A 12,227-nucleotide genomic window follows, 5' to 3' on the forward strand; every position below is an offset into this window, starting at 1 on the left:
TCTATTGTTATAGTGTTCTATTGTTGTAGTGTTCTATTGTTGTAGTGTTCTATTGTTGTAGTGTCCTATTGTTGTAGTGTTCTATTGTTGTGGTGTTCTATTGTTGTAGTGTCCTATTGTTGTAGTGTTCTATTGTTGTAGTGTTCTATTGTTGTAGTGTTCTATTGTTATAGTGTTGTAGTGTTCTATTGTTGTAGTGTCCTATTGTTGTAGTGTTCTATTGTTGTGGTGTTCTATTGTTGTGGTGTTCTATTGTTGTGGTGTTCTATTGTTGTGGTGTTCTATTGTTGTAGTGTTCTATTGTTGTAGTGTCCTATTGTTGTAGTGTTCTATTGTTGTGGTGTTCTATTGTTGTAGTGTCCTATTGTTGTAGTGTTCTATTGTTGTAGTGTTCTATTGTTATAGTGTTATATTGTTATGGTGTTCTTGTAACGGCAGTCCTCCTCCTCTTCATCTGAAGAGGAGGAGTATTGAGGGAACCAAGGCGCAGCGTAGTGAAATGACATATTTTATTAACGAAAACACGAACTTGACTAAACTAACAAAAACAACAAACGGTGTAGACAGACCTAAACGACGAACTTACATAAAACAAGAAGAACGCACGAATAGGAAACATAGACTACACAAACCGAACAAACCGTAAACAGTCCCGCGTGGTGAACAGACACAGACATGGAAGACAATCACCCACAACGAACACTGTGACAACGTCTACCTAAATATGACTCTTAATTAGAGGAACGCCAAACACCTCTAATTAAGAGCCATACCAGGCAACCCAAAAACCAACACAGAAACAGAAAACATAGAATGCCCACCCAAACTCACGTCCTGACCAACTAACACATATAACAAACTAACAGAAAATAGGTCAGGAACGTGACAGTTCTATTGTTATAGTGTTCTATTGTTATAGTGTTCTATTGTTAGTGTTCTATTGTTCTATTGTTCTGTTGTTATAGTGTTCTAGTGTTATAGTGTTCTAGTGTTATAGTGTTCTATTGTTACAGTGTTCTATTGTTATAGTGTTCTATTGTTAGTGTTATAGTGTTATAGTGTTCTATTGTTGTAGTGTTCTATTGTTATAGTGTTCTATTGTTGTAGTGCTCTATTGTTGTAGTGTTCTAGTGTTGTAGTGTTCTAGTGTTCTAGTGTTGTAGTGTTCTATTGTTGTAGTGTTCTATTGTTGTAGTGTTCTATTGTTGTAGTGTTCTATTGTTGTAGTGTTCTAATGTTGTAGTGTTCTATTGTTGTAGTGTTCTATTGTTATAGTGTTCTATTGTTATAGTGTTCTATTGTTGTAGTGTTCTATTGTTATAGTGTTGTAGTGTTCTATTGTTGTAGTGTTCTATTGTTATAGTGTTGTAGTGTTCTATTGTTGTAGTGTTCTATTGTTATAGTGTTGTAGTGTTCTATTGTTATAGTGTTCTATTGTTGTAGTGTTCTATTGTTGTAGTGTTCTAGTGTTATAGTGTTGTAGTGTTCTATTGTTGTAGTGTTCTACTGTTGTAGTGTTCTATTGTTATAGTGTTCTATTGTTATAGTGTTCTATTGTTGTAGTGTTCTATTGTTATAGTGTTATATTGTTGTAGTGTTCTATTGTTATATTGTTCTATTGTTATCGTGTTCTATTGTTGTAGTGTTCTACTGTTGTAGTGTTCTATTGTTATAGTGTTCTATTGTTATAGTGTTCTATTGTTGTAGTGTTCTATTGTTATAGTGTTATATTGTTGTAGTGTTCTATTGTTATATTGTTCTATTGTTATCGTGTTCTATTGTTGTAGTGTTCTACTGTTGTAGTGTTCTATTGTTATAGTGTTCTATTGTTATAGTGTTCTATTGTTGTAGTGTTCTATTGTTGTAGTGTTCTATTGTTGTGGTGTTCTATTGTTATAGTGTTCTATTGTTATAGTGTTCTATTGTTGTAGTGTTCTATTGTTGTAGTGTTCTTTTGTTATAGTGTTCTATTGTTGTAGTGTTCTATTGTTGTAGTGTTCTATTGTTGTGGTGTTCTATTGTTATAGTGTTCTATTGTTGTAGTGTTCTATTGTTGTAGTGCTCTATTGTTGTAGTGTTCTATTGTTGTAGTGTTCTATTGTTGTAGTGTTCTATTGTTGTAGTGCTCTATTGTTATAGTGTTCTATTGTTGTAGTGTTCTATTGTTGTAGTGTTCTATTGTTGTAGTGTTCTATTGTTATAGTGTTATATTGTTGTAGTGTTCTATTGTTATATTGTTCTATTGTTATCGTGTTCTATTGTTGTAGTGTTCTACTGTTGTAGTGTTCTATTGTTATAGTGTTCTATTGTTGTAGTGTTCTATTGTTGTAGTGTTCTATTGTTGTGGTGTTCTATTGTTATAGTGTTCTATTGTTGTAGTGTTCTATTGTTGTAGTGCTCTATTGTTGTAGTGCTCTATTGTTGTAGTGTTCTATTGTTATAGTGTTATATTGTTGTAGTGCTCTTAACTATTTATTTGTTAATGTTGTTAACGTTTATCTTTTGAAAATAGACATGTAAAAAGATTCAGCATGCGCTTCTTCCATATGCACCCATTGTTCCTCTTTAGTGCATTTAACGATATGTTCCAAGTGAAAGCCTTGGATAGCGAGTTGATACAATTCCAACTCTGGAAGGTTAAAACCACCCTCAGACTTAGGAAGATGTTCAACTTTCCTTTTTATACTATGAGTTTTATTTGCCCATATAAAGTCTATTATGATCGAGTATACTTGTTTAAAGAATATCTTCAATGCAGTAATTAGTATTACCTAAAATAAATACAAAAACTTTGTCAGCCATGCCATTCTAAAGAGATGTATTCTACCTGTAAGATTTATGGGGCGATTACTCAATTAAATTTTCTTTATATATTTGTTGTCACTTTCAAGCATTCTAAGTATTTAATATTTGTTGTGGTCCACTTAACGGATTGCTGTAGACCATGAGTTATTCTTTTTCTTTTTCCTATTGCCATTATTTCATTTTTTCCCAAATTAATTTAACATTTTGAGATTTTTTAGTATTCTGAAAATATTTTTTGCAAAGCGGGCATTGAGTTTTCAATATTGGTCAGGTATATCAGGAGATAATCTGCAAATAAAATTTGTTTAGATTCATGTTTACCGGTACCGGTACCGATACTGGTTACGTTTGGATCCTGTCTAATTCTTTCTACAAGCGCTACAATTGCCAGGGAAATAGAATGGGGTAGAGGGGACATCCCTGTCTTGTGCCCCCTTTCTAAAGCAGTTTCATCAGATAATGTATTATTTATGTATCTTTCAGGTTTAGGACATTTATACAATATATTTTTCTAACATTTATTATTTCAACTGGAAAGTTGAAAGCTTCCTAAGTTTTTAATAGAACAGTTCATTCAAGACGGTCGAAAGCCTTCTTGGCATCAACAGCCATTATTGAAATATCTATATCTGTTTTTTTTTGCCTATTGTATTAAATTGAAACATGTTCTTGAATTTGTTTGTAAGTGTCTATTTTTCATAAACCCAGTTCGATGGACATTTATCAAGTCTAGTAAGACTTTTGTCATTCTACTTCTTATAAGCTTTGAGGTTATTTTATTGTCACAATTTATTGAATTTATGGGTCTATAATCAGCAGGGTACTCTCCAGATTTTCCTGATTTTAATATAACTGAAATAACTGTTTGATACATGGAACTAGGAAGTACTGAATTGAGTGACGTGTGTTGTCATTTATGAATGTTTTAACAGCATCTAATATTTATTCTTGGTCAGATTTTTTTGTGATAATCTTTTGTCTCCTGATAATTGATTCAGATTTGTTGAGTCTAAGAAGGCTAGAGGATCAGTCCAACTGCTGTTTAATTCTGATGTATATACAGTACATTTCCATACAAGCTTTTAAAATGTCCGTTAATCACGTTGTTTATAATTACCGCTTTTGTATCTTTTATCTATTAAAATTATTACAGGTTTAGCATATATTAGTCTTGTGAGATCTGCAAGATATTTACCAGGTTTATTTTCCATCTGTACCTGTTGGCATCCTTCAAAAGTAAAAGATCGTATTCCTCCTTAAGTTCAGAAATTGTGTTTTCTTATTTTTATATGGTATTTTTCTAAGGTAGCAATTACTTTGAATTTTTCTTACATTTTCATTTCTAAATCTGATTTAACTTTTGCAGAATATGATATTATTATTCCCCTAATGTACGCCTTAAAATCATCCCAAATTATACCAAATTTCCCAATACATTTGTAATGGTAAATGTTTATATTTTTTTAGTTTACGCATTTAATAAATTTTGGGTCTAGAAGATGCGCTCTGTTCATTCTCCAAATTCTGTCGCAAAGTTTATTTTCTACTGGTGTAATTAAACATGATACCGGAGAATAATCCGATATCACTATATTATGATTTTTTAAACCAGTAAATTGTTGAATGCATTTTAGGAAATAAAAATAATAAATTATTGAAAAGCTTTTATTCTTTGAGAAAAAAAGGAGTGGTGTTTTGTAGTTGGGAACAGTAATCTCCAGGTGTCCTGTCAATTATTTGTAGAGATGACATTTTTCATCCTCATTGGAGGATCCCTAAATTTGCCTTTTTATGTCTGTCAATCTTATCGAATGTAAGATTTAGGTCAGCTGCTAAAATAATAGTTCCTGTCTGGATTTGATCTAATACAGCTTGAATTCTATTTAAAAACACCAGATTTGCCCCTGGTGGGATATACAACGAAATTAATGTGTATTTTTCACCATGTAACGTACAATTCAACATTTGATTCAATAATAGCAAATAACAATAAAAATGTATATATGTGTCTTGTATTTGTCTCCCCCAGTTCAGACATCAGTATCAAACATTTCCATTTCAAAAACATGTCTTCTGTCCTCCATCTGTAGAAAAACTAGGAAGAGTTGATGAGCACTGAAAGGATGATATTAATAAACACTTGTGATAGCACCTTTTTTTCTAAGAGTGTACATCTACAACCAAAAATGCATTATTCGGCTGTCCCCATAGGAAAACTTTGAATAACCCCTTTTGGTTCCAAGTAGAACTATTTTTTGTTCCAGGTATAACCCTTTCTACAGAGGGTTCTACATGGAACCCAAAATAGTTCTACCTGGAACCAAAAAGGGTTCTACATGGAACCAAAAAAGGGTTATCCTATGGGGACCAACACAGAAGCCTTTTGGAACCCTTTTTCTAAGATCTTATTAGCAGTGTTGTGGTAGTTGAGACCCGTTAGTTGATTCCACTCACTCCAACATTTTGCCCTAATACAGTTGAATGACAAATGTCTTCTATCAAGCTTCTGGTGGCCTAGCCAATGGCTGACTTAGCTAGTTAGATTTATCTTCCCAGAGACCACCAAAGAAAAATCCTGATTGGATCTTTTTTTCCTCTTCAGTGTTAACTTTTTCCTTTCTAACATAAATTGAATAGATACAATCAGAACATAATTGAAAAAATAATATTCTACTTGTATTATTTTATAAAACAATAGCCTTTCGCTGAAAGTGTAGAAGGTCCTCCTTGTTCCCCACTGTGTTTGGGTTAGTAACAACTTGTAGAGTGGCTCTATTTTCCCAGCATGCATTTTGTTCGCCATTCTGAATGTCTAAAATATCCAAATGTTATATGTACACAGAAATACTGGACACAGAAATACTGGACACAGAAATACTGGACACAGAAATACTGGACACAGAAATATGGACACAGAAATATGGACACAGAAATATGGACACAGAAATATGGACACAGAAATATGGACACAGAAATACTGGACATTTTGAACATTTATTATGGTGCCGATTTTACAAAATTACAGTAATGGTCTTGAATTGGATTTGCATTTTTCTGGTCTCGGTCTTGACTTGGACCTCTCGTCGCCCTCTCTGTCTTGACTTGGACCTCTCGTCGCCCCCTCGGTCTTGACATGGACCTCTCGTCGCCCTCTCGGTCTTGACATGGACCTCTCGTCGCCCTCTCGGTCTTGACTCAGTCTCACCCCCCTCTCCGGTATTGGTCTTGACTCTGACTCGATTCGCTCTGGTCTTGGTCTTGAATCGGTCAGTGGTATGTTGACCCTTGACCAGATCAAAAGCGTGTCCTCCATTACTCTGAAGCTGGTGTCTGGTTACTGCCTCAGCCTGCTGGGGCAGCTCCTGATATGGTGGAGGGGCCCCGTCCAGGTTCTCTACGTAGCCTGTGAATTAAATATCATCACTCAATAAACATATATAGCCAGAAAAATAACTTTCTCTAGTTCTGGAAGTAATTTATGGGCTAATAGAGGGACTGTTACTACAGAATTAATTCAGACTGGCGACGCGGACGCCATTACTATGCAACCAGGTGTGTACGTTACTGAATGTTTGCTGACAAGCATGATGTTTTGGGCAGACGGAACCCTAAATTCTAGCAAGCCAGCTCCGAATTTGCAAATTCGGATAAGCTATCATGTCTTTGTCTGAGTTGAAATGAGTTGAGTAGCTAGCTAATGTTAGACGGCTAGCTAACATTAGCTAGCCAGTTCAAGTGGAAAAATGATTGAATGCAAGCTGGCTACATCCTATAATTATCTTGCGATCTATATAGTATCCAAGTTCCTTGATCTGTATTGGCCCTAAAATGCCAGTGGGCTACAACTAACATGAGCTATACACATCTTCCTCTGACATGCTAAATCACATTACATGTTTGCTTGATGTATTTAGCTAGCTACAGTTATCATTCTCCTTTCATCTGTGGTATCAAAGCTAGTCTGGCTCGTTAGCATTATCAAATAATGTTGTATAACCAAAAGTAGCTACTAGCTAGCTAGCTAGCTAGCTAGTACCAGCTATCTACTTAGCTAACATACTCACCAACACCAGTGGTTTGATTGTTGACAGGCACCGGAACTGACTGTGTCGGATGTAATCCATTCGTGGCCATCTAACAACATTGTTGAAATGCATTGGAAGTTTGCACCAAGTTTATGGAAGCCCATTTTCACTCCTATTTGCAGAGAGAAATGTGTGCGTGCGTTGCACTCCTATGCAGACTTGGCAACGTGTTATTCTCTGGGCAATTGGTCATCATTGGCAAAAGTGTCCGTGTAAGTAATCCCTACCCAATCCTCCAGTACGTTGTGATAAAACTCACTTACAAAACTCAGTTTTGGACTCAACTGACTTCATGACCAAATGTATCCTATTAAACTCTGTAGTCAATTTTGAACACTAGAATAATGTTTCTGACTCATATCGATGCCACATAGGCTGCTTTCAAAAGGAGAAGTTGGTTTTCCAAGGGCAGTTGACCTTTAAAAAAACGTTGTGTCATTTAAAATGAGGACCACTGTTTGTGATGTCTCTTCTCACCTGATTGAGCATGAGGGCATGGAAGACCAAGGCAAAAGCCAGCATCAGAAAGAAGAAGAGCAGTAGGATTTTCCACAACGTCTTCGCAATCTCGTTAAACATCACCACGTAAATCCCAAAGTGCTCAAACCTGGCAAGAGTAAACACAGGAAGGATTTTAATAACATTTGATATGTCCACTACTTACAATAGTCAAAAAAAACTAAGTAAAATGGTATTTTATTGTCAGTCTACACCGAGGATAGTCAGCTACATTGTTTTGGACAGTTAGTAAAAACCTTTGCAGATAGAAGAGGAAGCTAATCCAGGATTGAAAGACTGCCATCGCCCCAGCCTGCCAGAACCAAGACCCCTCAACGTTGAAGTACAGAGGGATGACAAAGAGAAGAGAGAAGATGGCCACGGTCCAGTCCTGATAGTTAAAGGGATCCTTGAAGTAATTCAAACGCTATTGAGAGACAACAAGAGAATGTCAGGTACACGTCTGAAACTCTAAATTTTAGAATGAGCCTCCAATTGACTTTATTGCAAAACAAACAAACTTTAGTTTAAATGTGAGTTCACATTTTGAAACCTACTGAAAATATTTTTGCTTTTGTATTAGCCCAATTGATCACACATGGAAGAACTGACAATATTTCACTGTATAACCAGCGGTTTCTGTATTAAAGCGTTATAACGCTTTTGACACCACCAATAAAACAAGTTACACCAGCAAATTACACCAGCAACTAGCAAGTTACAGGCAATAACTGGCACCAGTCACCAGTAAACTGTATCGTTAAAGTTGTAAAGTTCATATTTTGGCACATTTGTACTGTGATAACACGTTTAAATGAGAGGATCCCCGTGATCCATCACGAGCGACGGGTCTTTATGTCTGCCCGGAGACGTTACTGAAGGGCTACCTGGTGGTACATCTGCGTCACTTCCTTCCCCATGGAATAAATGTTCATCACCAGCACCATCACCATGCAGCTGGACAGGAAGGAGCCGTGCTGTGGGGCAAAGGTCAAAGGTTGTCAGATTTAAAAGGAGAAGTTTACACAAAAACAAAAAACGTCTAAGTGATTCCATATATTGAAATTAGTTCAGTGGAGTTTGCCCTCTCCCACCTCTCTCTCCCTGGATTGCAGAACTGAGACAGCTGCAAAAAACGGGTCATGTGACACGTTATTGGATGCAAACCCTGCTCTGCTCCATTGTCAGTGAATGCCTGATTCACAACTCCGCAAACTGTGGACAGATTCATTGTTTTATCGAAAGCGTACGGGCAAATTATCAATTTTTTGTTGTAAAAAGTACTATCGGTTTTGTGTCAGGATATGTGTACAGTACCTTTCCACCTAAAACATTTGCGATAATTTTATGTAGCTGACAGCCACAGCAGTGGAGATGGGTCACAACTTCTGAACCAGCTCCTTCTCCCACCAAATAAAACTGTGGCATCAAGCTCCATTTAAGGGCATATCGTGACCAAAGTTTACCCCATTAAATGGAGCTTGATGCCACAGTTTTATTTGGTGGGAGAAGGAGCTGGTTCAGAAGTTGCTAAGAGTTCAGCCTATCGGCATGTAAAGTTAGTTCTACAAAGTGCAAAAAGAGACAGTAGCAAGAGCAAGCTGGTGTTTGGTCCCCAATACAGGAAATCAAGGGGAGAAGGCCCCAAATGTAACCGTTTTCCGGTAAAAGACACATAGAGATGCAAAAAGATGGTTAGTAGCAATTAGAAATAGCAAATACGATGTACAAACGACTGCAGACAACATTACATTGCTGCGTGTGTGTAATACGCGCTTCAGCGACGATGCGTATGAACTAACTCTAGCTCTCTGCTGCTGCAGTAGTCAGCTTTTACATAATGATGTAAAATGATCACAAATATTTTAGGTGGAAAATTACAAAACTTGTCTAAAGCCACACCTGCTGTGTCCTTAATGGCACCCTATTCCCTTTATGGTGCAATACATTCAATCAGAGACCTATGGGGCTTGACCAGAAACTTACAGGCCCTGACCAGAGACCTACGGGCCCTGACCAGAAACCTACGGGCCCTGACCAGAAACCTACGGGCCCTGACCAGAAACCTACGGGCCCTGACCAGAAACCTACGGGCCCTGACCAGAAACCTACGGGCCCTGACCAGAGACCTACGGGCCCTGACCAGAAACCTACGGGCCCTGACCAGAAACCTACGGGCCCTGACCAGAAACCTACGGGCCCTGACCAGAAACCTACGGGCCCTAATCAGCGATCTACGGGCCCTGACCAGAAACCTACAGGCCCTAATCAGAGATCTATGGGGTCTGACCAGAAACCTACGGCCCCTAATCAGAGATCTATGGTGCCTGACCAGAGATCTATGGGGTCTGACCAGAAACCTATGGTGCCTGACCAGAGACCTATGGTGCCTGACCAGAAACCTATGGTGCCTGACCAGAGACCTATGGTGCCTGACCAGAGACCTATGGTGCCTGACCAGAGACCTATGGTGCCTGACCAGAGACCTATGGTGCCTGACCAGAGACCTATGGTGCCTGACCAGAGACCTATGGGGCCTGACTAGAAACCTACGAGCCCTGACCAGAGACGTACAGGGCCTGACCAGAGACGTACGGGGCCTGACCAGAGACCTATGGTGCCTGACCAGAGACCTATGGTGCCTGACCAGAGACCTATGGTGCCTGACCAGAGACCTATGGTGCCTGACCAGAGACCTATGGGGCCTGACTAGAAACCTACGAGCCCTGACCAGAGACGTACAGGGCCTGACCAGAGACGTACGGGGCCTGACCAGAGTAGTGCACCATATAGTGAACAGGGTGCCATTTCGAACCCAGCCAATGATCTGGTCAACAAGGTCACATAACTGTATCCTCCTCCTTCTGGGAAATGAGTGATGTGTGATGACATCACCCTCGCTGCATCCCAAATGGTGCCCTATTCACTATATAGTGCACTACTTAGAGACAGTTGTAGTGTACTGTATGAATCGACTCAATAACCTGGAACCTTGACTAATGGGAACCTGTCTTTCTATAGCAGCATTTGGTCCTGGCTACCTCAAGGGGTGCACATTTATTTTTTTTGCCCAAATCTTGATGAGGTGATTAGGCTATTTGAATCAGGTGTGTTGTGCTAGGGCAAACATTGAAATGTGCGACCCTTTGGGTCCCCGGGACTAAGTTTGAGAAACCTTGTCTGTAGCAGTGTGTTGTTTATGTAGCATATACTAGCGAATGCATAATGCATATCACTTCCATTCAACTGTTTGACCACTAGACCTGTACTAAGGCATGTTGTGAGCATCATGTCAAGTTTATTCCCACTAGTAAATTGATACTAGCCAATCCATTATGGCAAGGTCTCCCCCCATGCACTCACTTTCTTTTGTTTGTTAAAACACAAAAGCATCTGCTCCTTTCATTACAATTCCTCCTAACACACGCACACACACACACCATTACAGCCGAGCCCACAGCACCTGGCATTTGACAGCCATGCAGTGAGTATTAGTGTACAGTACCTCTTTGAAGGAAATGGGCACCATGGTGACAGCTGTGGTGTTGTCAGGGTCGGTGTATTCCAGGCTGGGTCTCAGGCTCACTATGAGGTGGGTGAGAGGAAGCAGACCCAGCAGGTATACAAACAGGTTCAGAAGGTGAGCAGCGCTCCCGTAGGCCACCCTAGAGTTAGGAAATAGAAGAATCATAAAAGCCTAATGGGCCCTGGTCGAAATCAGTGTACTGTTTAGCAGGGGTTGGAACCCGTTCAGGGAACAGAACCAAAAACTGGAACAAAATTCAAGGAACAGAAACGGAACCTGGAACGAAAGTGATCCATACTGTTCTGGAACAGAAATGTTATTGTTAAAGGCATTTGAACCGGTCAATAACATTCTTTAATGCTTGTACCGTGTTTGTTCTGCTACCTTGTTGTGTTTCTACCGTGTTGTGTTTCTACCGTGTTGTGTTTCTACCGTGTTGTGTTTCTACCGTGTTGTGTTTCTACCGTGTTGTGTTTCTACCGTGTTGTGTTTCTACCGTGTTGTGTTTCTACCATGTTGTGTTTCTACCTTGTTGTGTTTCTACAGTGCTGTGTTTCTACCGTGTTGTGTTTCTACCGTGTTGTGTTTCTACCGTGTTGTGTTTCTACCGTGTTGTGTTTCTACCGTGTTGTGTTTCTACCGTGTTGTGTTTCTACCGTGTTGTGTTTCTACCATGTTGTGTTCTACCTTGTTGTGTTTCTCCCATGCTGTGATTCTACCGTGTTGTGTTTCTACCGTGTTGTGTTTCTACCGTGTTGTGTTTCTACCGTGTTGTGTTTCTACCATGTTGTGTTTCTACCGTGTTGTGTTTCTACCATGCTGTGTTTCTACCGTGTTGTGTTTCTACCGTGTTGTGTTTCTACCGTGTTGTGTTTCTACCGTGTTGTGTTTCTACCGTGTTGTGTTTCTACCGTGTTGTGTTCTACCATGTTGTGTTTCTACCGTGTTGTGTTTCTACCGTGCTGTGTTTCTACCATGCTGTGTTTCTACCGTGTTGTGTTCTACCGTGTTGTGTTTCTACCGTGCTGTGTTGTCATATTTTGCTGCCATTCTGTGTTGTTGTCTTAGGTCTCTCTTTATGTAGTGTTGTGGTGTCTCTTTCGCGGTGATGTGTTTTAATCCCAGCCTTCGTCCCCCCAGGAGGCCTTTTGCCTCTTGGAGGCCGTCATTGTGAATATGAATTTGTTTAAATAAATTTTAAATACAAATAAAGTTAAATGTTCCAGGCAATTTTTTCTACTCACAGAAAAAAATGCAACATAGCACCTATGCAAAGCCAGCGTCTGCCTGCAAGCTAAAAATCTTTGCCAGTG

The 12,227-nt window shown here is 39.1% G+C and overlaps 1 protein-coding gene across 1 annotated transcript in view; it reads right to left on the reverse strand.

The window, feature by feature from the left end:
• The window catches only part of trpa1b (transient receptor potential cation channel, subfamily A, member 1b), a 91,718-nt gene that overhangs the window by 35,549 nt on the left and 43,942 nt on the right, over positions 1-12,227 (reverse strand). The window contains exons 19-22 of the mRNA XM_055882175.1: positions 10,894-11,053; positions 8,276-8,365; positions 7,646-7,815; positions 7,368-7,497 (exon numbers count right to left, since the gene is read on the reverse strand). Of these exons, the coding sequence (XP_055738150.1) occupies positions 7,368-7,497; positions 7,646-7,815; positions 8,276-8,365; positions 10,894-11,053 (550 nt within the window). The remainder of the gene's footprint in view (positions 1-7,367; positions 7,498-7,645; positions 7,816-8,275; positions 8,366-10,893; positions 11,054-12,227) is intronic.

Source organism: Salvelinus fontinalis, chromosome 25 (genome assembly GCF_029448725.1).
Source record: "Salvelinus fontinalis isolate EN_2023a chromosome 25, ASM2944872v1, whole genome shotgun sequence".
NCBI classification, from domain to species: domain Eukaryota; kingdom Metazoa; phylum Chordata; class Actinopteri; order Salmoniformes; family Salmonidae; genus Salvelinus; species Salvelinus fontinalis.